The sequence below is a fragment of the Monopterus albus genome, unplaced genomic scaffold (genome assembly GCF_001952655.1).
Source record: "Monopterus albus unplaced genomic scaffold, M_albus_1.0 scaffold26.1, whole genome shotgun sequence".
In the NCBI taxonomy this organism is placed as follows: Eukaryota; Metazoa; Chordata; class Actinopteri; order Synbranchiformes; family Synbranchidae; genus Monopterus; species Monopterus albus.
In genome coordinates, this window is record NW_018127906.1 from 2,044,283 (window position 1) to 2,070,875 (window position 26,593).

At 47.6% G+C, this 26,593-nt stretch overlaps 1 protein-coding gene across 2 annotated transcripts; it reads left to right on the forward strand.

Annotated features, from left to right (window-relative positions):
• On the forward strand, nt 1-26,326 carry ddr2l (discoidin domain receptor family, member 2, like). Of its 2 annotated transcripts, none has more exons than XM_020595124.1 (19): nt 1-644; nt 11,402-11,500; nt 11,798-11,900; nt 12,175-12,247; nt 13,126-13,278; nt 13,583-13,730; nt 15,536-15,641; nt 15,722-15,911; nt 16,331-16,577; nt 16,666-16,755; nt 17,324-17,463; nt 18,148-18,259; nt 19,353-19,469; nt 20,593-20,837; nt 20,981-21,108; nt 21,681-21,878; nt 21,990-22,224; nt 22,892-23,041; nt 23,935-26,326. In XM_020595124.1, the coding sequence occupies exons 2-19, from the start codon at nt 11,413-11,415 to the stop codon at nt 24,067-24,069; spliced, it is 2,658 nt and encodes an 885-aa protein (XP_020450780.1). In that variant the 5' UTR covers nt 1-644; nt 11,402-11,412; the 3' UTR covers nt 24,070-26,326. The 2 variants fall into 2 exon arrangements, with proteins under 2 accessions (XP_020450780.1, XP_020450779.1); XM_020595123.1 differs by having other exon boundaries at nt 3-644; nt 17,321-17,463.
• Nucleotides 26,327-26,593: the final 267 nt, after the last annotated feature.

Genomic DNA, 26,593 nt, shown 5'->3' on the forward strand with positions numbered 1-26,593 from the left:
TCCTTTAAAATACTGCACCTCTGTCCTGTCACTTTGTAAAGATTAGTGCCTTTAGTCGGTTTGCTTCTTTCCGTCCATGTAGAAACCCCACAGTAAGACGTTCATGCATAACGGTCCGTTATGTTGTCCTTTGTTTGCCACAGATGTGGGACAAACCAGTTGGAGACCTGCCGCGTTCCCGTGTGCGCGCAGCTGCTATTAGAGGAAGCTTGGAAGTAAAAGAGGTGGAAACAGGAAAAAGTCTCCTGTGCCCTCTGTAGTTCCCTTCGTAGGGTTCTTGTTCAGATTTCCTCCCAGTTCTCACAGGGGCCCTGTGTTGCCTTCCTCCTCCTCTTCCTCCTCCTCCTCGGAAGCGGGATGTGATGTAAAAACACAGCAACTTTTTTTGCTCCTGTGTCGTTGGAGAGAGCAGAAGTCCTTCTTCCGATACTCAGTTGAGGCCGAAGCCGTAAAAGAAGTGAAGGCAGCTCCACGGGGACGCAGCGCACAGATCCAGTGGTTCGTCTCCTCCACCATGCGCCTCTGAGCCGCTCCGTCTGCCTCCGACACCAAAGTCCAGAGCTGCCGGACCGGACTGCGAGGAAAACGCGTCATCCCGAGAGGAGCTCGCTGCTGTTGTGGATCCGGAGGGAACCTGCGGACAGGTAAAGCTCTGACCGTGTGTAGCTGTGTGTTTGAACAAAGTGAGAGGAAAGTGAGGGAGAGTCGGTCCGTTGGAAACGGAGCCGAGCTCAGGGCTGGAGCTGCACACTGAGGCCTACACGGAGACCCGAGGTCGGAGGAGACGCACGGTCTGAGACAGTCCTCCTGACAGCTGTAGTCATAAATAACCGTCTGCTTGAAATCATAACATCTTATACAGCAGCACCAAAGGAGCTGTAAGAAAGTGTGGACACTACAAATCTCACTGGGCATTGCCAGTGGTGGACAGGGTAAGAAGTAGTACTGCTAAATTCAGCACAGGACATCTGAGACATACTGAATATGTCTCATAATAACGGACATTAAAGGCACAAAGTAGAGCAGGAATAGTGTCCAATGTAGTAGAAAACATGTTGCATCGGGCTCTATAATGTACAAATGGAAGAAAGATGGGAGGTGTAAAGGGTGGGGTGTGATGGAGCCCAAGGAAGAAGAATATGTTAACATGCCACAACTGATCAACTGTAGGTAGGACAGGACAACTGGTGTGACCTATGGTGCCCAGTGGCTCCCTGCACTGGAACAGTGTACGTTAAGGAGGTGGTGTTACAATGTGTGCAGTTACAGGACAGGAACCAGGTGCTCTGAAGATAAATGTTGAGATTCTAATCACAACCACCACCATAAACATCATCAGTCTGACAGTGGCCATGAACAGAGATCTGTCAATAATCAATAATGTGTCTATCAACAAGAGAAAAACTTTACATTTTTCAAATCTTGCGCAAAGGAGCAACATCCTTTTAAAATTTAACCTGTCAATTATTATCTATTTAGTCAGTAAAGTAAGAAGAAGTACGCAGTACAAGATCAAGTCACTTCAGCCATTGTATTTTTACACTTGTATCAGCTGTGGTTGCCATGGTGACACCCCCACCTCCATCTCTCTGGCTTATCACACAGGACAACGTGCACAGAATGTCCTGTGATCATAGTGATGCTGTTTGTGTTCAGATCAGAGCAGTTAGTGCGCAGTTGTACACGGTGGGAGGGCGGCCGACACCAGTAACAGCAGGGTCAATGTTAGATCCCAAGACCTGGCAGTAGGGCTTATCGTTATACTCAGGGTGGAGTCAGGGTAGGCATTATGGGACACGACTGGTAAACCTAGTTTCAGGTTAAATCATAGGAAACACCCAACTACTGGTAAACAGACTTCATCGCCCCTGAAGCTGCTCCTCAGTCTTGGGATCTAACATTGGTGGTAACAGAAGTGACCAGACGGCTCAGTCTGCAGTGAGCTGTCAGCAGATGGAGGAGGACGAGTGGAAGTGAGGTCTGGACAGCTTCACTGTGAACTGGAAAGCTACAGCAGCTACAGCGCCATGGCAGCAGGTCCGACTGTGTGCACGTTGAGCTGGCTGTCACTTTCGGACTCTGTATGATATGATGATTCTGGCTCCACCAGCAGGTCATGACCTTCTCTGTTGCTCAGCAGAAGCCGTCACTCAGGTGTTAAACCCTTCCTCCACGTTTCACGTTGTGTTTGTAGCCGGTTTGACCCGTTCGTAGATTCGTCTCTCTGCTCCCTCAGAGCCTGAGCCACCAGGGGTCCGTGGTCTCCTGTGGGTGACAGTAAGCTGTGTGCGTTGCTGACCTCCTGTGAAGTGTACCAGGGATCATGTTTGGCTTATTTTCATGCTCCCAGCTCAGCAGACTCCGTTTACAGGAAAAATCGGCCTCCTGAGTCAGCGCTTCTCTGTCTGTGCTCTCTCTTATCGGACTCGCCGGTCGACCGTCAGTGCTGGCTCTGTGCCATCTGCGTGTTGTCTGTGTACATGGTGTGTCCTGTCTGCAGATAACTGGGAACAGTGTTAATGATTCTGAACGTTACAGGAGCAGTGTTTCCTCAGGGTACCGAGTCACCAATGGCGGATCAGTGCCAGCCCCCTGCAGGTAAACTATTACAGCTCTGTGTGCGACATGAAGTGCTCTGTCCTCTGAACAGTGTGAGAGCTGCAGAGTCCCAGTGACTTCACAGCAGAAGCTCAGTGTTTGGCTCAGACTGCGAGAGCTGGCAGTTCTGTCACGCACTGAACAAACCCAGAGGAAAGCAATGGACGGCATGTTGTGTCATGCTGCTGCTGCCACTTGGCGAGCAGGGATGGTTCAGAGAGGTGAATATTAACAGCTTTGTCTTTTCACCCTCTGCTCACTGGACTGATGACAAGCAGCGTGTGACCTGCTGCTGTCAGCTTTATGGTTCTTCACACATGATGTCCAGCCAGTCCACGTGTCATCACCCCATTCAATGACCATTATCAGTTGTTATCATGCCTATAATTATGCTTCAGTAGTGACAAACTGCAGCTGCCAGAAGGTGCATATCATCGATACCTGTCCTCTGGCTGCTTTAGCCCAAATCGTGATCTGTCCCTGACCCAGCAGCAATTGTGCCGAACCGGGTCTCTGTGAAGACAAAGGTCCAACACCCCACTCCACCGGAGGTGGAGTAGGCCCTGTTAACCCACATCTGTGCTCCTGGTGACAGGCTCCTCAGGGCCATTTAATGGGGTGATGACGTTCAGAGCTGGTGGGAGGTCTGTTGTTGTGAAGAAAACAAACAGGCAGCTTTACCTCCATCTGTGTTTGTCAGCTGAGGTTTGTCCCCTGAGGGGGAAGAAAAGCCTCTGAGCCGGAGTCTTGTAAACAGAATTTCCTTTTCAGCTTCAAGCTCTAAAACATGAGTTTATTCTAGTTCTGTCTGTGTTTTTGTTTGGTAACAGGGACAATTTGAAAAGGGACAATTGCCCTAAAATGGGCCGCACTGCGGTGGCTCTCTGAGCTGTCCTCCCTTACAGGAAGTCATAACGCACTCCTCAGAACCTAAGCCTTCATACTGACGCTTTGGTCTACATGTGATTTTCAGAGGTCGAAGATAAAGGCCTCACAGACACGTGGTGCTGCAGCCTCTGGACTCTCAGAGAAAAGGACTGGAAGTTAATGAAACCGCCTCAGCTGTGTTTAGGACTCTCAGCATGAGTGAGCTGTCTAGTCAGAGATGGTCTGCCCTGTCACGATATCACCAGTACGCACTGCCTTAGATCCAGGTTTGCTCTAAAATCTCTGAAGCTCCAACTGGAGCTGATACAGTGCTCAGTGTGTGAGATCTAACCAGAGACGGGACCGCGTTACAGACAGGACAACATGAAAACACCTCCTCCTCCTCTTCCTCCCTGCTAAATCCTGCAGGCTTAGACAAACATTTCCAAAGACATTTGCCCCTAAGTCACTATATAAAGTCTCTGACCCTCTTATCAGACTCTGTGGTGCCTTTGATATAAAAACCCGTTGAGTTGCTGTAAAACACAAACAGGAAGCTGTCCGAGTGCAGACAGTGGCTGGAATGGCAGCGCGTTACAGATCAGTGCCAGTGAGCGAGCGTCGAGTCTCCTGCTGCAGCCGGCGGCTTGTTAAACCTTTAAGAAACCACACAAAGGATGTGTTGGAGACAGAAGACTGAACACACTGCTGCTGAACTTTACTGTGACCACGTGTAGTGGGAACCAGTACAACTTCTTGCACGGGCTCAGTGCTTGGATATTTAAGCCACTGTCAGGTCATTAGTGTTTGGTTCAGGGGCATCTTGGCAGAGTCAGACGTCAGAGTTTAGCTCTCGTTATTGTCATCTGTCCTGAAATGTCACAGTGACGTCGGCAAGAAACTTCTGTGCTGCCATGTTAAAAGTGACTCTGGGCGTACATCTTAATTCTAATCGTGTATCTATATTTTCTCACACCCCTAGTACTCTGGCTGTGTGTGTGTCTGTGTGTGTGTGTGTGTGTGTGTGTGTGTGTGTGTGTGTGTGTGCAGGGATGTCTAGATAGGAAGTCTTCTTTATTAAACTACACACGTGTGTTTTAAAGGTTCGTCTGACTCACTACCCATTGGTCAGTTGCCAGTCACATGACATCATCCATCCATCCATCCATCTTCATCTGAGACTGGGTCACAGGGGCAGTAGTCTGAGCAGAGCCTCCCAGACTTCCCTCTCCCCACACAAGATTTTGTGTTACTCGCTGGAAAACCCACAATATATAGAAAAGACAAAGTTAATAGATGACCGACATCGTCAAACACGTTGCTCACAAGTGTGTGTGTGTAATGAAGAAGATTTCACATCTGCATGTCCGTGATGGAGTCTTCTGTTTGCAGCGTCCAGCTGGATGGATGAGCAGTCTGTACAAAGGCGTGTGCACTGTGGTGTCTTGTGTCTGAGTCCAGCAGCAGATTATTGAGTGACACGTTCAGTGTCAGAGCAGCTACTGGAAAAAAGTCTCATGCTTTTAGAAGAGCAAAAACTAAATCCTTCACAAGAAGATGTAAATAAGGGTGAAAAGGTTTAAAAGCACACAGTGTTAATGCCAGTGTCTTCAGTATATCGAGATGCTCTGTAAATCCTAAAACTGGGTTAAATCATCCCATGTTCAGGTGTGTTTCATTGCGTTCGCCTTGGCTGCAGTGTTGTTCTGCACATGTTAAATCAGGAGTGTCTCTCATTCTTCACATGCTCTCAGCTCTTTGTCGGGCAGCCATCTGCCAGTTCAGACCACCACCTGCTCCACATGTGCACATCCTGCTGTGCATTTCTGGTGCTTTACACCAAGTGCTGCAGGAGCAAAGGCTGAAACTGGCAGCTTCAGTGTAAACACCAACCTGAAGCCGAACCCTGAGCCGACGGGGGCGTAACCAGGTGGAGGATTCACCTCCCCAGCAGTGGACTCCACCAGTTGTACAGGTCAGAATGTCTCGGCCTGTGATGTCAAGCTGTTTAATATCCCCTGTAGCTGTTTAGCTGTAACTGAGCAAAGCTGTGACCTAGAAATAACTAGGTCATTGTTTATGGCCCCAGATGCATCGACATGCATGGAGAACACACCGTGGACAGCTGAACAACTCATTACTCCTACAAGCGCAGCGGACGGTGAAGGTTTTATGGAGCACTGGTGGTTGTCAGCGTTTGATCAGGAGACACACTTACCGTCACTGTCGCCAGCTGGCTCTCGTGGATCTAGTACAGTGCACGTTAAAGTAAGAACGATGCAGAACAGTTTCACAACAAATCCTCTGATCTTAGCACGAGTCACTCTGGATGAGTTACCTTTGTGCAAAAACCTTCAAAACACTGATGGGTTTTAGAGCTTCCTGTTGCTCCCCAGCTGGGAATCTTTACCGCCTGACAGAAACACACCAGCCGTGTGTTGTTAGACGCATCTGGACCTGAGTGGGAGTGCGTGTTTGTGTGTGAGTGAGGCCTCTGTCACTATGTTTTTTACCGAGTTGCATAATCAGGCAGTAAACGCCACAGCTACAGACTGAAAACAACACCGGGTCTGCAGTGGTTTCCGCTTCTTGTTGCATTTAGCTGACAAATGAAACACAACCAAGACAGTCCAGGTTGTGTAGTGCACCCGTGGCACATTTACAGGTTGCATGTCCAGCTCTTAGCTTATGAGCCTGGTTTCCATGTAGTTACTCTGATGTGTCTCTGTAACGGACCAGTGATGGACAAAGCTCTTCTCCTGTTGATGACTGATCTCAGTGTGTCCTCAGACAGGACGAAGACTCTGTGGCAGGTCGGTACTTTCACAGACGTACTGCGAGGAGTAAAGAGTCCATATGTGTCAGCCTTTGGTTCTCGAACCATAGCTGAAGGTATCTTCAGTACACCTCAAGTGATTCTTTCTCAACTTTGACCTTAGTTTTTTGATCTGATCAAGGGTTCGGAAGCTGCTTGTATGATAAATGGTGCCTTAAGTCAGAGAATGTGTCAGACAGCAAAACACTCAACAATCATTTTACTCTCCGTCTCAGTGAGGTAGACATGTAGGGAACAGTGCACCTGGAGCGTGTGCTTGCATGTGGGTGACTGGCCATTGTTGGATGCTGCTGCATTTCTGCTTGACATATTTGGTATATGTGGACATTTTGGCATCTCTGTTGCGGTTTGAATCCTGCTTGGTCGGATGGTTTTCTTGTTCCAGACGGAGCCATCACACAGTGTGATGTTTCTGCTTGGTTCTATTGTGTGTTCAGCCTCTTTGTTCTGCTTTGTTCCCAGTGAACTCTGTCTCATTCACCCCTCAACCAGGGAGAGCAGGAGAGAGAGATTCCTGTGTGTAACAGTAAGAGAGCGAGACAGAGAGAGAGGCTTGGAGAAAGGCATGTGCATTCCTGTGTGTTTGTGTGAGCGAGCCACATAGGCACAGACAGAGAGAGAGAGAGAGCTCGGGGTTGCGTTGAATGTTTGGAATTTTGAGGCCTTTGGCTCCAGTTTGTTCTGACGGAGGAGGGAGGAGAGAAAGGAGGAGGGAGCTGAGGAGAGGGGAGGAGGGATGGAGAGAGAGGAGGACAGAGGGAGGAGATAAGGACAGAGGAAGGGAGGAGGGGAGAATGGACACAAAGCAAAGATGGAGGGAAAGGAAATCTGTAATAATCAGTTGAAACTACTGCTGATTTCACAGGGCACATGCACATGTTTCCAGAACCCAGAGTTTTTATTTCCAGTCACACTGAGGCTGCCTAACGTCACTGCTCGCAGCATTAACTCAGCACAGGAACAGCAGCGGCAGGTTTTTACTGCAGCAGATGTGGCATAGCTGTTCACATCACAGTTAGCAGGACTGTGGTGAGTCAAGGCAGCTAGCGTAGCAGCTAACGTAGCAGCTAACCTAGCAACTACGCTACTTTTGTAATTAAAGGTTTCTGTGCACATTTCATTGTCTGCATCACTCATCTCAGTGTTGCACAATCCAGCCACACAACACTCACTGTTGTGATAGTGGTGCCCAGACAAGCAGCTGCGATGTGGCCGTCTGACTGAAAGTGTGATTCATCTTGTTGACTACAAACACACATAGATGATCCAATGTTGTTGGGGTGAGACTGGGAAGGCGATGCACAGGACAGACCTGAGACAACTAGTCAGTTTATTGATTAATCCAGTATTTGATAGATAGATAATGAAATTTCAACTAGAGTGAGAATCGAATTTCATCCTAACACAGTGAAAACTGTTTTCTTGTCTCTTCAAGGTCAAAACATTGTGCAATACTTGAGCAGGAAGGACTTTGTCAAGCAGTTTGAGTTGATCATGTTCTCAGCCTGGAGCAGGTCAAAGGTCACGCTGGACCAAAGGACTCTGCCTTTGTCTTTATGTGCCTGTCTCCTGGACTGGTCCCCCTTTTACTGTGTCTCTCTTCCCTCTCTCTGGTCATGTGATTCTGCTGTAGAGATGAGCAACAGCGCCGGAATCTCAGCTGTAGCCAACACATTACATAAAGCTCTCTCGCCCTCTCTCTCTCTCTCTCTGTTGCTCTCTCACTCGAACTTTTCCAGTTGTTGTTAAAAAATAAAAAGTGAACCGTTGCCTTCTCGTCCAGCTCGGCTGAAGTGAATGAACTCACTTCCTGAAGGCAAAGCAGACACTTGCGTTAGAAAAATTGTTTCAGGGACGGACCGAGCTCTTCAGTCTTTCTTCAGTCTGTTCCCAGCTCTAAGGTTTACTACAGGATCTGGTGTAAGCGAAGGCCGGCCTGTTGCAATGAACAGGCCAATCTGATCGATCTGATTGTTCCCACTATGGCTGCTGTCACGCCCTGAGCTGTCGGCAGGGGACTGACCCCAGAGACTAACTGGCAGCCCTGTGTCATCCAGATCCAACTTCTTAGTCTCTGTGTGATGACAGGATCAGACGGGGGATGAAAATGAAGCACAAGAATCATTGTGTTTTATCCCATAACATGTCAGTGTGGAAGACGTGTGATGCATGTGTCAGATTTTATTTTGAGGTTGTAGCGGCGACTTAGTTCTTCCCTGGAGAGGGGAGGTTGGCGTGTTTCAGTAATGTCAGGGAAGGGGGTTGTCTTACTTCTTGGTGAGAGCCTGAAAGTTCATGTTTCACTCTCCCAGCCCTGTCTCTCTCTCTCTCTCTCTCGGCTGCTCCCTTCCTTCCATTTTTCGACTCCCTCATTTTCACTCCCCTTAGTTCTTCCCTGGAGAGGGGAGGTTGGCGTGTTTCAGTAATGTCAGGGAAGGGGGTTGTCTTACTTCTTGGTGAGAGCCTGAAAGTTCATGTTTCACTCTCCCAGCCCTGTCTCTCTCTCTCTCTCTCGGCTGCTCCCTTCCTTCCATTGTTCGACTCCCTCATTTTACCTCCCCCTCCTCCTCTCCGTGTTTTCGCTCCGCTCTTTCTCATTTTTCTTATCAGTTCTCAGCCTCTGCCTCCCTTCAGCCACTTTCTTCCTCTCTTTGTCTTTCTTCTGCTCCATTTTCTCTGCTCTTCAGCCTCCCTCCCTCTCTCTGTGCATGACTCTCTCTCCCTCCCTCCTTCCCTCTCTGTGCATGACTCTCTCTCCCATCCAGCTGTTTTCTGTCATTCTGAAACAAACTCGACAGCAGATGAACTCTAGAGAGAAAGAGGAGGCTCAGAGCAAGAGAAGAACATTTGTCACAGTTTCAGATATAAATACTTTGAGTGCAGGGACATTTGTGTGTGTGCGCACATGTGCGTGTCTGGGACTCGGTCTTCCTTTTCCCACTGTGTAAATCACTGAATCCCAGTTTAAGGTTGGAGTAAGTCTCCAGGAAGTGAATGTACGTCCATGTAAAGTCCCTCCTGGGGATGAAAACAACACGTGAGTGTGTGTTTCCATGTTGCATAACCTCTGAGTGGGCTGCTGTTTGTGTCCAGTGTTTATCCAGCGCCCCGCTCCAACAGCAGTAACGCTGTGAAACATGCACACACACACACACACACACGCACGCATGTTAATGAAGCTCGGAGTTGCTCAGACGAACCCTCGTTCATCCATCCTGCTGCAGCTGTGTAAAACGGTGACAGCTGGAGAAAGTCAACTTCCTAAAGTAGAAACATGCTGGAAGTTTGACTCTTTTATGTGGAATGGACTGTAGTGATATATGATCCATGTGTATCTGTTTAAAGTCCGCCATGAACGCCCCTTAAATCTCTTTTAGTCCATGAAGCCAGCCTTCCTGCTCAGCTCTTCCCTGTTTAGCTGCGAGTGGAATTGTGCCACAAAGCAGCAGGATTCCTGGATTCGCACAGATGTTCCCTCGAAGTAGAAAACCTCAGCTCTTCTTTTTCATTTGAGTGGGGGAAGTGCGCTACACAGCGGGGACCAGGACCACGGGGACTCGGCCAGAATGACACAGTGTCATGCAGGAAAAGAAGTTTAGTTTTTATTTATTTAACCCTAGTTTTACCAGGAGAAACCTCACTGAGACTAAACATGTCCTAGAGGGTCCTGGTAAAGCCAGTAATGCAGATGAATCCATGTCACCAGCTCCTCAGTCAGAACTGAAAGCTGGATCGGGTCCAGCTTTTTCTGCAGCACTGTGAGGTGTCATATGATGAGGTGCTGCATTGGCCAGCATGCATCTCTGTGTTTCTACTGTTTACCTCCACATCTGCTGCTTCCTGGGTTGCTCATGTTCCTGGACCATATTGTCTCACTGGTACATGAGAAGCTACCACAGCCCCTTGTGTTGTTTTAACACATCTGTGTGGTCAGAGTAAAAGGCCAACTGACATTTGTAATCTGATAAGGTCTCACAGTTTGGGGCAAGTGAACATGGTTGATAAAAGATTAGGTTTGGGTCATAGTTGTTCTGACCTCTGGGTAAATCCCAGTTCCCTGATACGGTCAGGAGGCCGCCTGCTGGAGCAGTGATACCGGGGTGCATTGTGGTCAGAAGCCTGTTATGGACAGAGGCCCCTTTATTGGAAATCAGTTGGTGATCAGATGCTTAAACAACTGAAGGAAAGGAAAAATTATGTATCCTTAGTTCCTCTCTCCTCACATCTTTTCCTTGCCTCTTATGTGGGTGGGGCTAGGACACAAGGAAAAGATGCAAGTAAAGGATTATGGATGCAGTTAAGGGAATTAGGATTGAGCCTCTGGGTGGGTGTGAATGTCGGCTCATTGATGTGGGTAAATTTCAAAACTGATCCAACACAGACTCTGCCCATTCCGACACTGGAAAGGTGTTGGGAAGTGACGGAGGCTTATCGTCGGCCGAGACCAACCCAAGTTTTACTTCAGGTGGTTCTTCAGGTGGGACCCTCTGATCTTTCTATCATGAAGCTCTCAGACGTGCCTCACTTTGGAATTTTGGGTAATACATGAATCTGCTTGAGCGGCTGGTTCGATTAGCCAAGTGATGAAGAAATGTGCTTTTCATTTGATTATTATGATTCTCTTCCTTTCTCTGGTGAATGTTGGACCTTCCATTGCTCCAGAGTCTGATTCCAGGGTCATTTCTCCCAAATGTCAAACTCATTTGTGTCCCTTTCATCTCTCTGTGTTTTTGTGTAGTTTTGAATAGAATGAAAAGTTACATGGAAACAGCTGAACAGCAGCTCTCTGTCCTCTGGACCAACACAGGAGACCCAGTTTTCACTGGGGTTATTTCTTTGGTTTAGAGCAATCTCATATTCAGCCAGAAGAAGTCAAACTCTGGTCTCTGCCAGCAGCGTCCCATTGTCCTCCAAGAGCGTTTTCCTTTTCTGGATCATAATGACAGGAAGTGAACCAGAGCTGCCTGGTGTTGTGTTACCAGACGCCTCAGCTGCTCAGAGCGAAGTAGAGGATGCTCAGTGCAAAGTATTCGTTATAGAGTAAAATGTTTCCTAGCCTCCTCGTGCAGATTTGAACCTTTCTCTGTCTTTGTGTCTCAGAGATGTAGCGTATGTGTTGGCGTGACCGGCGGACCATCATGCACCTCTTCCTGCTGCTGATCCTTCAAGCTACAGCAGCCTCTGGGCAAATCGACCCCGGTAAACACACACACTCCACATATATGAACACACACTGCACAAACATCCTGTATACACTGAGTGGTCAGTTTATTAGGGACGCCTGTGCAGCACAGCCTGCGGCCGCACAGGTAGACCAGCGCCTCGGGGACACAGACTGAACAGCATTACCTCCATGGCGGAGGATTTACTGCAGCACTGCTGGATTGGGTTTAAGATTAGTGTTTTTAACATTAATTCCCACAAAAAAGAATTAAGTCTCAGCCATTTGAAAAAGTGAGGAATGGACAAAATATTCTGTGTGTGTGTGTTTTGCAGCACACTGTCGCTATGCCTTGGGCATGGAAGATAAACGGATTAAAGACGAAGACATCACAGCGTCCAGTCAGTGGTACGAGACCACGGGGCCACAGTATGCCAGGTCAGTGCGACTTAAAGTGGGACATGAGTGGTTAGTAGACCGATTCGCTTCTTCATCGTCCTTTTGTTTTCAGCTTTTTCTTATTCTGCTGTTTTCTGTCCTTGTCGTGTTCTTAGTCTGATCCTGAACTTCAGTCCAGTCCAGGACTTGACATTCTTTAAAAAGCAGTTTCCACCCAAATTTCATCTGGGTTCACAGATTTAATCGGATGTTGAGAAAGGATTTTAGTAGCTGCCCCAGTGTTTGACAGCTGTAACTGTGTGTATGTTTGCAGGTTGAATCGTGAGGAGGGAGACGGCGCCTGGTGTCCTGAAGGACTGGAGCCTTCAGACACCCAGTACCTGCAGGTCTGTTCCAACACACCATCTCAAACGTGCTCAGACACGACCAGGTGCCCCTGTGGAGTTGACAGTTAGACTCTATATAGTCTCCTACAACTGCAACGTCAAAGGCTGCTGAAAGGCAACACATCCAGTCACCTTTGACCTAGTATTTGAATCAGGGCTTTGTAAATCAGGACCTCCTGGAGTTTAGGATCAATGAGGAGGAAGTGATGCTGCACAATCAGTGTAACAGGAGAAAATATTCACAGTTCACAGTCGACTGTAGGAAGATCAGAGGCTGCAGTTTCTGGGCGTAATGCAGACAGACGTGTTTAAATCACCTCCACAGGACTTAAACAGTGTTTGAATTTCTCTAGTGATTGTCAGCAAATGCCAGTACAAGTTTCACTAAGCTGCATCTCTCAGAGTAGATGTGGGTCAGTCTGTTTGAAGAGAGAAGAGGGTCTGTTCAGTGACATATATCAAGAATCTTGCAAAAAAGCTGCTTCAGAAGCAGCCAGCAACTCAAATGTAAAGCCCTATAAAACTTGACCTAAATAATGAAGCATCTCTCCTGCTTTTAGTTCAATTTTTGGCATTCTAGTGGTGGAGGAAATGTGGTACAGGTGCTGCAGACGTTTAGCACTCAGTTATAAAATCATCCCCAAGGGTGATTGTTATCTAAGGAGGTGAATTTATTACTGGGACATTAATGAACAGAGATACAAGCATAAACTACTGTGTTTTCTCAGAGTGGACCTGCTGAGGTCGAGGTTGGCACATCGTGCATAAACAGAGTAAACTGAGTAACTAGTGACGTCAGTATCTTCAGGTGAACCCAGCTCTGGCTGGTTCCTGGTGTGTGGCATGATGTGACAGAGACCTTCTGGTGGACTCCTCAGGTGGACCTGGGCCGGCTGACCTTCCTGACAGTGGTCGGGACTCAGGGACGATACGCCAGAAACTCCGGAAATGAATTTGCTCGATATTACCGGCTCAACTACAGCAGGGACGGCCTGCTGTGGAAGTCCTGGAGGAACCGGCTGGGGATCATGGTGAGTGAGCCAGATGTTTCACTGCAGAGGTTACACAGGGCAGCCTGGATCGGGGGCGTTGGGCACAGGAAAACATTGTCTTTTACCTGGAGATGAATTTAGGAAACATCCACGACTGTCAGCAGGCTGGTGGACACAGTGTTGACGATGATGATGATGATGATGATGAAACACAGTGTGGACGATGATGATGATGATGATGATGTGTCACCCCTCGGGACAGTGAAGTCTGTCTCATCCAGGCGCTGCGGTGATGCTCTTATCTGTTCCTCACACTGTACATCTCCCTTGTGTTTGTTACCAGGTGATGGAGGGCAACAAGAACACATACGCCTCTGTCATCAACGACATCCACCCTCCGATCATCACCCGCTACATCCGTGTGATCCCAGTCACCAAGCTGTCCACCACCGTTTGCATGAGGGTGGAGCTGTACGGCTGTTCCTGGGATGGTAGGACACACAAATGCACAGTCTGACATTAGAGGTTGTTGATTCAGTCGCTCTGGACTTCTCAGGAATGTTTACTTCTCCTCGGACTCGAGTAAACCCCTCACAAATCTCATCCTGATGGTGCAAACATTTCATCTGTTGTACAACTAAACTAAATCTGAGCAACAGATTTTAGGCCAAACCTTGTTGTACTTATTGTTTATCACTACAAAATGTATCACTAGCTAGTGCAACGGAAACTTGATCCAAGATGGTAAACAAAATGGATTCAGGATTTTCTCAAACAGCAGGTGCACAGAGGAAAAACCACGAGGTTAAAGATGAGAGAGGATGAGGCGGCAGCGCTCCATCTCTGTTACTGTGGCTGTCATCGGGCCGCAGTGACAAATCCCAGACTGTGGAGTACGTACAGGGCCACTCCAATCTGATCCTGGATGCCAAACTGAAATGTGCTGAGTCCGTGTGCAGACGTGGAAAAGCAGGATTTTCATTGTGCGGTACACTGTGAGCTCACATTGCAACGCACAAAGAAAATGGGACTTATCGCACTGAATAAATAATAAAATAATAATGTATTAACAGAAAATTTGGCTATACACAATTTCTGTGACTTGGAGTGCCTTAAATCCTAAAATTATGAAATCTTTGGGGAAACACTTTGCTTCCCGTTGGTTAAGTTTCAGTGGCGCTCCAACAGTCATTAACAGAAAATTTGGCTATACACCGTTTCTGTGACTTGGAGTGCCTTAAAACCTAAAATTATGAAATCTTTGGGAAAACACTTTGCTTCCCGTCGGTTAAGTTTCAGTGGCGCTCCAACAGTTGGATTGACTGGGTAGGACCACGCCTCGATGAGGATGGAGGGCAGGATTGGAAAGGGGATGTGAGGCGCTGTAGAACGGACAAAGACGATGTGTAAAGATGCTCGGCTGATGGTCAGTGGTGTGGGGAAGCCTCTGAGGCTGCAGCCGGGTCTGGGAGGTCCCCCACGTGTAAACGTGAAGACATGAGGAAGGAGTAGGAGGTAGAAACAAGGAGAGGAAGAAAGGTGAGAAGAGAGGGAGGGAGGGTTATGAAAAATGAAAGGGACTGATGCTGAGTTTTGACATATTTATAGGAGGTAGACAAGAAAAGGACGTGGTTAGAGGTGTGGTCCTGCGCCTGAATCATCTGCATCCACATTAAATGTTGGTGCTTGAATGGCATCATGTCCTGTTAATGCAAAGCAGTCAAGTCAATGATTATTTGTATGTTATCTACAAAAGCAGTATTTAATGTGAGAGGTCATGCGTTATATAATCTGTTTATGAACAGAAGTTTCCTTAGAAACAAGGAGGCTTTGTTCACTTCAGACAGTATTTTATTTGTGCTGCTTGGTGCGACGACATAAACACAGAGGCACTGGTGGGTTTTAGTAAGTGAAGACAAATATTTAGTGAAAGGCTTTGTTTGAATTTCCATGACTGTTGTTCTGGGGTCACTACTGAAGCTCAGGTACCATGTTGGCACAAACTGTAAAGTATCCTAGTCCAGGCCTGCTTAGAAAACCTTCTGCCCAGCTGGTGACAGGTCCCAGTGTTGGTCCATCCCTCAGACGCTTTGGCCCACGACAAGATAACACCACAATTCAATGGCGGTATAAAATGCTCAGGACTGTAGCCAGGACTATAGAGAGAGCTGCGTCTCCTCAACACAACTTGGTGCCTAAAGCTCCAGGAAACGCTTCATTTAGCAGGTGTGGAGTGTGAGGCTGTGAGCAGTGTCCCCTGAGTTTTGACTCACCTGTCCTCCCCTGTGCCCCGCAGAGGGTCTGATCTCCTACAGCGCTCCAGAGGGTCAGCTCATGATGCAGCCCGGTTATCCCTTCGCCAACCTCAACGACTCCACGTATGACGGAGTGCATGAGAAGAGGCAAGTCACACACCCACACCTAAACACAAACTGTTTCCTGGTTCTTGCTCTCTGGAGCTGACAGGCTTCTCCTCCAACAGGAGGCTGTTTGACGGGCTGGGTCAGCTGACAGACGGCGTGATTGGCCTGGACGACTTCCTCCGGACCCGCCAGTTTAGCGTGTGGCCAGGCTATGACTACCTGGGCTGGAGGAACGAGTCGCTGGGAATGCAAGGATATGTGGAGATGGAGTTTGTGTTTGACAGACAGAGGAACTTCACCTCTATGAAGGTTTGTAATCATCTTTGTTTTCAAAGCCTTAAAGCTGCTCGTACAGCAGGCAGCTCAGCTCACAGGTGCGGGGTCAGGGCCTCCGGTAGCGTTGCTCCGGCCCTGCGTGGTGGATCTATGATCCAGGAAGTGCAGTTTAAATACTAGATCCATGGGTTTGAAGCTTGTCAGATGCCAGACACTGCACAGTGGTTTATAATACTGTGGAGAAGGATTTACTGCTCTGGGAAGTTGTCAGAGAGGACGTAGTGCTACTTCACTGAATATAACAAAATGGGCACATCTGCAGTTTTGGGAATCTTTGTTTTAACTATTATCCAATGAGAAATAAGCCCATTACTTTTGTAAGTGCTTCTTTAGACTGCGGCTGAAAAGCCATGATGTCTTACATCATCCACACTTCCTGCGCCTCTGTCCAGGTGCACAGTAACAACATGTTCACCCATGGTGTGAAGATCTTCTCCTCCGTCTCCTGCTGGTTTAAGCCCCGGCTCATTGCCGGCTGGGAGCCAGAGGCCGTGACTTTCAACACGGTGTTGGACGACAGGAACCCCAGTGCCCGTTACGTCACTGTGCCGCTGAACTGCCGCGCTGCCAAATCCCTCCGCTGCCGCTTTTTCTTCGCCGACGTCTGGATGATGTTCAGCGAGATCTCCTTTCAGTCGGGTAACAAGCCACATAGACACGTCCCGTGGTTCACACACAGTTCTTTTAATCTGCAAACACAATTAACTGATCTTATTTGTCTCGTCAGAGGACACCATACTCCCGACCCAGGCGCCCCTGTTGGTGACTGCATCTCCAGCCCCTGAGGAGGGCACCATCACAGCCACACCAAAGACCAGTATGACCTTTGACCTTTTCACTTTACATGAAGTAAAAGTGGACATTAGGTTCTTAAACTACTCTATACATCATTTTAATTTCAGTAAACAGTGAACACTTTACAACTGAGATGTCGATACAGCTACAATAAACTGCTGGATGTTTGCTACATGACCATACAGCACAAAACAGTTAGAGGGCGCTGTGTCAGGAGGGAAAGACTGGGGGTGACACAGAGTTATCTTCTTCAGCGAGGAGGAGGAGGGACAGGGAGCAACAGGGCTGGTGGGAAGTGTGGTCCGAATTTGGTAAAACATGAGTAGGGTGGTGCTACTGGTCCGAGATGGAGACGGCTTGATGGTCACAGCTCTATTTCCTGTAGTCACACAATGCCGTTCCTTCTTTTCACCGTATGGGTAAAACTCTGTGACGTCTTTTCCTTATTGTAAGAAGTGAGCATAACAAAAGCAAACTGCTCGGGGTGGGAAGTGATTTGTTGGCACGATGGGTTAGAAACAGCTCAGTTTATATTCTCATAGTGGAATCTCAGGCGTTCATCTCAGACCTCCATCCCTTTTCCGCAGCAGTCAGTCCATCAGCCAGTGATCCGCCTGACGACGGGAACACACCCGTTCTGATTGGCTGCCTGGTGACCATCATCCTCCTGTTGGTCATCATCATCTTCCTCATCCTCTGGTGCCAGTACGTCTGCAAGGTGCTGGAGAAGGTGAGGAGACAAGCCGCCGGTGCAGCTGTGCCTCTCTTCTATGGTACAGTAAAGAGACAGGACTGATACAGTGAGACGGGCTGAGCTGAGTTTAGTTTTGGTTTATCAAAGTTCTTTTATTTTGATGATATCAATTCCTCCCCCATGAGTCTTCACTAGCCTGAACCAGGGCCTTGTGTAGGGTTCAGACTTTCACTCTGGGGATGCCCTATGGTTTGAAAGATGCTGTGATCACATAAACCCACATTCCTGTTGTTCTCCATAAAGAGCAGCTCTCTGTCCTGATACATCTGGTTTTCTGAGTTCCCACTAAGTCCCTGCCACCGCTCCACCGAGCTTCAAGCTACCTGTTGATCTGGAAATGCTTAGATTTTCTAAAAGGGTCATAGACCTGAGGAACAGGCCACAAACTACAGAGAACTGTTTTTGTTTTTAGGGAATTCAGTTGCAGCTTTATGGTGCTGCAAACCTGTGAGATTAATAAAAAATGAAGAGAACAGTTTGACAGGGCTTTCCTATAAAATCAGGAGAGTGTCATCTGGTTTCCTTCTGTGCTTGACTTCTTCATGGATCTAACGCAGCAGTTAGAGCTAAGTGCATGTTGGCTCAGTAAAGTTCTGACACACCAGATAGAGCGAATAATTGGTCACGAACATGCATGTTCCTCCTCCTCTCCTCCTCCAGGCTCCTCGTCGGATCCTTGAAGAGGAGGTGACAGTTCGACTGTCATCCTGCAGTGACACCATCATCCTCCAGACCCCCCCTGTGCCCCCCCGCTCCGGACACGCCCCTACAGGTAGTGTACATCACGTGACTGCAATACTCACAGACTCACGGACTTTGAGGCGTGCTCTCGCCATGAAATGGTCAAGATAAATAAGATAAACCATAAAAGAATAATCATTATTATGTCAACTGATGTTTGTGGATGTCTCTTTGGACAAAAGCATTTGTTAAATACTGCAACTTAAACAAAGTTATATTATACCTATTTCATTCATTTTCTGATTTCCTTAATGATGCAGTTTCAATAAAAACATATATTAAATTGATGAGGTAACTGAGACTCGCCCCTCATGCACTCTAAGGCAGGAGCCCAGAGCACGGTCTTGGCCGTGAGGAAGGTGAAGAATGTAAAATGAAAACCGACAGTAGTTAGAACCATGGTGTCATTTTGGTGTTGTCATGGTGATGTGATAGCCTCAGTTACAAAGTGCTGTCCCGTTCCTGTTTAGACAGTTTTGGGCCCCTGCAGACTCTGGTGCTGAGTCACCTACAGGGGGCGTCACTGAAGTCTTTGAGGGTTCAGGGCTTGAGACCTTAGGAGGACTTTGGGCCTGGACCTGGGTCTGACTCGGGTGGCAGCTACCATGGCTGAAGGCTGAACTGGTGCAGAAGTATTTTAAAGGTCAATGGGACTAAAATCCTGCTCCGGTCGACTCCCATCCTGTTTCCCAGGAGACATTCTGGTCTCAGTCTTTAATAAAGTGTCCTGCTGGTGATTTTGAAGGTTACTGCTCTGTTAATCAGACCTTCAGGGTATTAGAAGTGCAGCTGATTGACAGCTGTGATTGACAGGTGGCTGCCCGCTGCTCTCTCACAGCTTGTGGACTTTCACAGCTTGTGTTTCTATAAGTCACTGATCTATGAGACACAGTCCAGTGAGACGCAGTCCAGTAGGCTGTACCAGGGCTACAGGCCATTTAAACAAATGGTTTCCAGCTGCTACTGTAATTATTAACAGTTGCCTCTAATATAGACACAGACTGACCCAGGACCAGCCTGGACTTACCAGGTCCACATCAGGTAACAGAAGACTTCTCCCAGGACTCCTACAGGAATGTTTGAGTCCTGTTCATGTGATTCACCCATGTACTATGTCTCCTCAGGCCCTGCCAACGCTGACCCTCACTATGAGAGAGTGTTCCTGTTGGACCCGCAGTACCAGAACCCGGCGGTGCTGAGAAACAAGCTGCCGGAGCTGTCGCAGAGTGCCGAGGCCTCAGGTGAACACACCGCGGACGTTTTCAGTCAGAATAGGATAAATATCAGAAGTTGAGAGGTTCCCAGTTTGGGAAGCGCCCCATTATACTTACGTTCTATTGACCAGTTATGGATCATCTGTGGAGGTTTGGTGACGGTTAACTCGTCTCCTCTGAGGAAGTGGAAGTTATTCTGCAACAGTGATCCATCTGTATCGACGTGTTTAGACACGACTGTGTTTTTGTGGAGCTGTCAGAGGGAACCAGAGGCCTCTGGTAGAGCAGGCCACTGCAGTCTGCCCCCTGCTGGCCTCTGCAGCAACCTTCAGCCCTCAGCCGATCAGCTCCTCTCCTGTCTCTTTAACTGCCTCTGAATTTGCTTCTCTGTGGCTGAGTTCCTTTACATCCTCCAACACACTGCACAGACTGATCCATGTGTTTCTTCTTTTCACATTTTCTTCATGATGCCTCAGACTGTCAACTTAATCTGCAGGTTTGTTCCTCTGTATTTTTTCTCTCCCTTACCTCCAGCCCTCTCTCTGTCGGTTTCCTGCTCCTCTCCCTCCAGCTCTTCTCCTTGGTAATCCTCTCTATGACCTTCTCCTGCTGACTTCCTGTGTGTCACATTACGTCAGGCTGGCTGCGTGGTAAGAGCAGAAAGGTGTTTAAACATCTATCAGACACAGACTGAGAGACAGGGACCTGTTTATATTACTGTTTCATTCCAAACAGACTTCTCTTCCATTTACTGGATGTTTTCCTGCTGTGGATGAATTTTCTTCTCTGTTGAAACAATGACGGTGGTAAACTCTGAAACACACACACACCAATTTGCTGTTGTACGATCTGCAGACATCCATCCACCAGAGAACCCAAACCAATTAGCTCTGTGTCTCAGGTTAACAAAGCAGTGTGGTGTGTGTGTCTTACCAGCATTAGTTGATGAGAAATCTAAAACATAAAGTCCACTCCTGCACAGTCTCGACAGCTGTGATAAATGTATTAATTAAGACAGCGGGTCTGTGAGACCCACATTTAAGGGAAATAAAAATGTTTGTTGTTTTTTACTTGGCCTGAAAAATCAGAAATAAAAACTCCCAGAAAACTAAAAGTACAGCTGAACAGACGCCTCTCCTGTTTCCATCAGCGTGTGGAGGAGGCTACGCCGAGCCCGACGTCACCCAGTGCACGCCGCACCAGTGTTTCCACAGCAATGCGCCACACTACGCTGAGACGGACATCGTGCGGCTGCAGGGCGTCACCGGAAGCAACATGTATGCTGTCCCTGCCCTCACCGTGGACTCGCTCACCAGGAAGGACATTTCTGCCGCCGAGTTCCCACGGCAGCAGCTGATCTTCAGGGAGAAGCTGGGGGAGGGGCAGTTTGGAGAGGTGAGTGAGGAGGGGGAGGGGTCAGGGAAGGTGTGCTTGAAAGGGCTTGGCAGTTTGTCTGTTTGGGGAAAGAAAAAGTGCGAAAGGACATGAAATGACGGGTGTGACTCAGGACTTCTCATGTGCTGCTTTGTCTCCTGCAGGTCCACCTGTGTGAGGCCGAGGGACTCCCAGAATTCCTTGGGGAAGGATCACCCCTCCCTGAAAGAGACGGCCACTCAGTGCTGGTGGCTGTTAAACAGCTGAGGGCTGATGCCACCAGTCAAGCCAGGTACTGGATCCCAGCTGTAAACTCTGTAGACATGCAGCGCCACGTAGAACTGGTTCAGAACTCTAAATGTGCAGACCAGGCTGCAGATCCTCCACAGAGGGCGGCTGCTCTGCGGACAGACTGTAGTCTCCATAAAACGGTGACACATGCCTGTTACATGATCCACAAATAAAACAAGGTTTACAAATGTGATTTGTTGGTAGTTCTGACAGTCACAGATGCATCGTTCAGTCGACAACCCAGTGTTTATGCTAATGAGACCAAGAAATGTCTCAGAGCTCTGCAGACAAATGTGACTCGGTTACATTAGTGAAGCTTTTCTTTGTATTTGTAGATCATGAGACACACATTTGCACATTACTGAGACCGCTTGGCCTCCATGCTGTAGCAGCTTCACACGTGCCACCCATTCACAGCAGGGGGTCCCAGCCCGGGATCCGGAGGCCTCCTGCATTTACTCACAACAACACTGAGTTTAAACGACACTGGTTTAAAGTGTGAAGCTGAAATATTTTAAGCCTGAATTCAGGACACAAAAGAAAATGTCATCTCCTTCTGTCTGCATCCGTCAGGAACGACTTCCTGAAGGAAATAAAGATCATGTCTCGTCTGAACGACCCTAACATCATCCGGCTGCTGTGTGTGTGCGTGTCGTCCGACCCACTGTGCATGGTGACCGAGTACATGGAGAACGGAGACCTCAACATGTTCTTGTCTCAGCGGGAGATCGAGAGCACGCTGACGCACGCCAACAACATCCCTTCAGTCAGGTTGATGCACCACACGCGCTGTTTTTGCTGATGATGCACACTCACCTCCTCCTCTCTCTCGTCTTCCTCGCACAAACATGTTCTCTGCCTCTTTCTCCTCCCACCCTGCAGTCTGTCCGACCTCCTCCACATGTCGGTGCAGATCTCGTCGGGGATGAAGTATCTGGCGTCTCTGAACTTCGTGCACCGTGACCTGGCCACCAGGAACTGCCTGCTGGACCGCCGCCTCACCATCAAGATCGCCGACTTTGGGATGAGCCGAAACCTGTACAGCAGCGACTACTACCGCATCCAGGGCCGGGCGGTGCTGCCCATACGATGGATGGCCTGGGAAAGCATCCTGCTGGTGAGGGAGGGGGGCGCAGTTCATGTTAGATAGGACTGAAGAAGGAAGGGAAAAGAAGGTCATTCACGCCAGGGAGAGGTGTCAGGGACACAGCTGCTAGCTGTGTCCCTGACACCTCTAACTGCTCCTAATGATGGCTGTGAGGTCAAACCGAATCCTCGACCCTGCTGTAGGCCTGAGTGTTTTCTCTTAAACATTATGAGTGGCAGTCGATCGCTTAGTGAGTTTCTGTAGCTGTAAAATTAGCTGAAAGAATTATGGATATTTTCAGGGGCACAACCCATCTGACTGTCTGTGGAGAGAAGAAAGTGCTTTGCACTGTGAAAGAAATATGATTGCACCAGGAACCAAGAGCCAGAATGAGCCCGTCTATAGGAATCAGGTCCCAGTTTTACTGGGTCACTGTTGATCCAGTTGCTCTCAACAGATTCATCTTCAGGTTTTATTTAAAATGAATAGGTTTAAAACAGTTAATACTTGTTTATTGATGGATGCGGCTTTATAGACTCAGTAGTACCCTCTGAACACCAGTTAGCATTTGTCTTCAGTGAAGGGTCATTTGATTTGACAACACAACCTTGTGGACTCTGTCAGAAAATGTAGGAATTAAAGTTTTGTTGCATTGTCCTTTTACATGTACGTCACTCTCCCCGTACCTCCCCTCCAGGGTAAGTTCACCACAGCCAGTGATGTCTGGGCGTTTGGCGTCACCCTGTGGGAGATCTTCACGCTGTGTAAGGAGCAGCCCTACAGCCTGCTGTCCGACGAACAGGTCATAGAGAACACTGGCGAGTTCTTCAGGAACCAGGGCAGACAGGTGAGATGAATCAAACACGCACACATCGGGTGAAGCCTTTCACTTCTGTTCAGTGCAACTTTATTAATCTCTGCAAGGGCGATAGAATTCAGCAGCTCAACACACAGGTCGACAGACACAAGTAACTGTCAGAGCTCGACCAGTGCACACTGGGCAGTACCGCCATTCATTAGGAGTCTGACATTAGACTGTGACCAATTCCACCCAAATCAGGCAGCTGTTGGGAGAAGCACTGGTGGCTCCCTGTGAATGCAGCTTCAGCCTGTACATTTTTACAAATGTCTACTACTTAGTTCTCTTTTCCTCCACAAGGGATCACTGGATCACATAGGAACAGCTCTGCACATGTCAGCCTGCACCATCTACAGTGTAGCAGCAGTTTAGACCTTCAGGTTTTTGCCTTATGGGGAGCTGCACTGAGTTTCCACATCCAAGTCTGTTTCCAGCTGTGAGGGTCGGGGCAGTACAGCTGCGTGTCTGTCCAGGGGAAGCTGTGCCATCTCCAAGTGCCAAGTGGTCACTCGGGGCTGAAGACTGCGAGTTGGAAAAGTTAGAAAGTGTGCACACATTGAGGAAGAAGTGTGTTCACCATGCCTGTGTAATCTGCTCCTCCTGTCTGCTTGAGCGTAACATGCCCAAATCTCTGTTGGTGGTCTTGTTGCATTGTGGGTAATGTAGGCAGCAGGCTGTGACAAGGAAGAAGGAAGCTCATCTGGTTCTCCTGCACCAAGTGTAGTCATCTTGTGTTCAACTGTTCATCATGAGTCTGACAATGCTGTTTGCTCTTTTACCGACTGTAAGGCCTTGATGAGAATTCAGTCCTTGTCCATCTTGGTTTTGTGTAGACGTGTTTTAGCATGTGACCTCCTAACTCTGCCGTATCTCCTCTCCAGATCTTCCTCTACGCCCCTCCGCTATGCCCCCCCTCTCTCTTTGAGCTGATGATGCGTTGCTGGAGTCGCGACATCCCCGATCGACCCACCTTCGAGGGACTTTACCAAGCCCTGAGGCCCCATGTCAACCAGTGAGCCGAGGCTGCTGGGACGAACCACTCGGGCTTTCCTCAGAGGAAGGTTTGTCCATCTCTGGACTCCTTTAGGACGACGCTGACACAAGAAGACTGAGGACTGGAACTGCATTACAAGAGAGAGTTACTGTCAGGGGTAAGGGAAACTGCTTTGGTCACAGGTTGGTAAGAGCAGCATGCTGTTCTGAGAGACGGGATGGAGGTGGCAAGACCAAAGGCTGGTCAACGCAGAGGACAGATCCAACCCTTTCAGTCCGTAGCAAGCAAAGATTTCTAATCTTCTAAAACCATTTCTGTTCACTTTCACAGCTTCATCCACCTCTTTTTGTGTTACAGTGGTGCCGTAAACTTTCCTCTACTTGACTTTTAAGGGTACCAGGACCTGGACAGGTGCATCAGCCCTGGTAGTTTCTCCTGTCTCTGTGGTTTTTATTATTATTATTGGAAAGCACTGTGCCTGTCTCTCTCAGTTATTCATGTTCTTATATTAACCCACACTGGAGCTAGGGTTAGGGTTAAACTGTAGTGTAGGATTTTATTTCTAGATTTTTATTCTATTTTATTTTACTAGTTTTACCGTATTTGCCTTGTTTTGTTGTGAACATGAATGTTGTTCAGCTGAAGGTCACCGTGCCACGAGGCCGCGCTGTCTGTGGTTCACAGGCTGAAGGTCAGTCGGCGGGTACCTGTGGGGGACTGGGTAAGGACCAGGATCGGAGGCACACTGAAACTAACAGATAAAAACTGAGTTGTGCCTTTTTGTTAGTGATGAAACAATATCATGATTACATGTAATTACTCACTTCGAGGAGCGAGGACTGATCAGTTAAGGGAGATGTGATGTACCCTTTGTCTGACCCCCTGGGACAGATGGAGCCATCACCTCTCACTGCGTTAACCAGCCAGTCACAGCTGCACCATCCCTAATGCCCCCAAGAAGATACATGTAAGAAAATATCCTTTTTATAAATATTCCTTTTTCTGCCATCAGAGGGGGCGGTGTGGCCGGTCGAGTGCTCCTTGAAGTCCATACTGGTTTGGCATTGCATAGCATTCAGAAGAGTCTAGTTTACAGAACTAATGCAGCAGAGAACAAAATGAATACCGAGCTGTGGACTTCACTGATTAGATTAGACTCAACTTTATTGTCATTACACATGTACAAGGCTACTTCTGGCAAACGTCAGAAAATGTGGAAAAATAAGTGATGATGATGATTATTTCTTCATACATGTACTCCAGCATAGCAAGTGTCAGAAGGACGGGAACAGTTTCAGTAAAGCTGAACTCCTCCACAAAGAGACAGTTAGGAGACAGGAGGGGACGATACAAATCAACCTCTGGAGTAAGAAGTGCTCATCTTTTGTCCTAAACATTTGAACTAATTGTTAACCTGTTAGTGGCCAAGCTAGTGTTAGCCAGACAGCTTCAGCTTGGGGAGTCAAGGCAAGTTTATTTGTTATATTTCATGCTTTACCTCGTGACCTGAAAGCATTTAAAATGCAAACTAAAAGAAGGGAAAACTAAAGTAAACCAACCAAAACTAAGAAAATGAAAAAGTCTAGCCTATTAGCTGTTGGCTCACCACCTACACTATTTCACCAAACACTTAATGTTTGCAGTGGCGCAGGACATTTCCATTTCTGACATTTCACAATTTTAAGCTGCTCAGCTGAGGCCAGTGTGCAAACAGGTGTGTAGTTTAAATAAATAGTTAAAAGGTTAAAGGGGACAAAACAAATCAGCATCACCTTCACAGACATGAGGAAAGACCAAACAGGTTTGAGAGCATGTTTTTGAGTGTTGTTGTTACAGTAATGTTTTGTTATCTGTACTGTACATGTCTGAGTGTGTGTGTGTGTGTGTGTGTGTGTGTGTGAGATCTAGAGAAAATGAGGTGTGCAAATGTTTCCAACATTCCTTTGAGCACTGGGAGCTTTGGGCTTTAAGTGGTTTTAACCAGAGTTTCTTTGTTGTGACAGATGTTGTGCTTTAAATTAGAAGATTTTTTTTAAACGAGAGGGAAAAGGTAGGAAGTCAGGAAAGCACTAAACTCAATCTCCCAGAGTCCTTTGCTACAGTGAGCCTGTGTATTTTGTTGTGGGTTCTATTAGAGAGGTTGGCGAGTCTTGTAGTTTGATAGTGTACAGTATAAGTGATCTATAATATCTCAGTGTGTGAATGCAGATTAGGTGTGATAATTGTTATTGATAATTAATTAGCTATCAGAATCTATTAATTATTTCTCTCTTTACTTCTGGGTTGTGTTCATCGGATGTGAACATGTCACACAGAGACGTGTGTTTGATCTCCAGTCTCTTCTTCACACCTGTTCATTGTATATAGGCTAGTAGTTGTGTATATTAATATATTGGGAGTTGGGAACTTTGTGTTCTGTCATCCCAAGTCATTTTCTCTTTGTACTCTGTCATGTCTCTGTTCTCTTATAATAAACGACCAAATTTGCCAAACAAAAGATTCGACTTGGTGTCTTATTTTTCTATTTGATGAAATGATGTGGCCTC

Bases quoted from the DNA above. Each gene is read 5' to 3' on its own strand.
- ddr2l (XM_020595123.1), top strand. From the start codon at position 11,413: ATGTGTTGGCGTGACCGGCGGACCATCATGCACCTCTTCCTGCTGCTG. The intron at 12,248-13,125 runs GTCTGTTCCAAC...TGGACTCCTCAG, and splicing joins CAGACACCCAGTACCTGCAG to GTGGACCTGGGCCGGCTGAC. The intron at 15,642-15,721 runs GCAAGTCACACA...CTCCTCCAACAG, and splicing joins GACGGAGTGCATGAGAAGAG to GAGGCTGTTTGACGGGCTGG.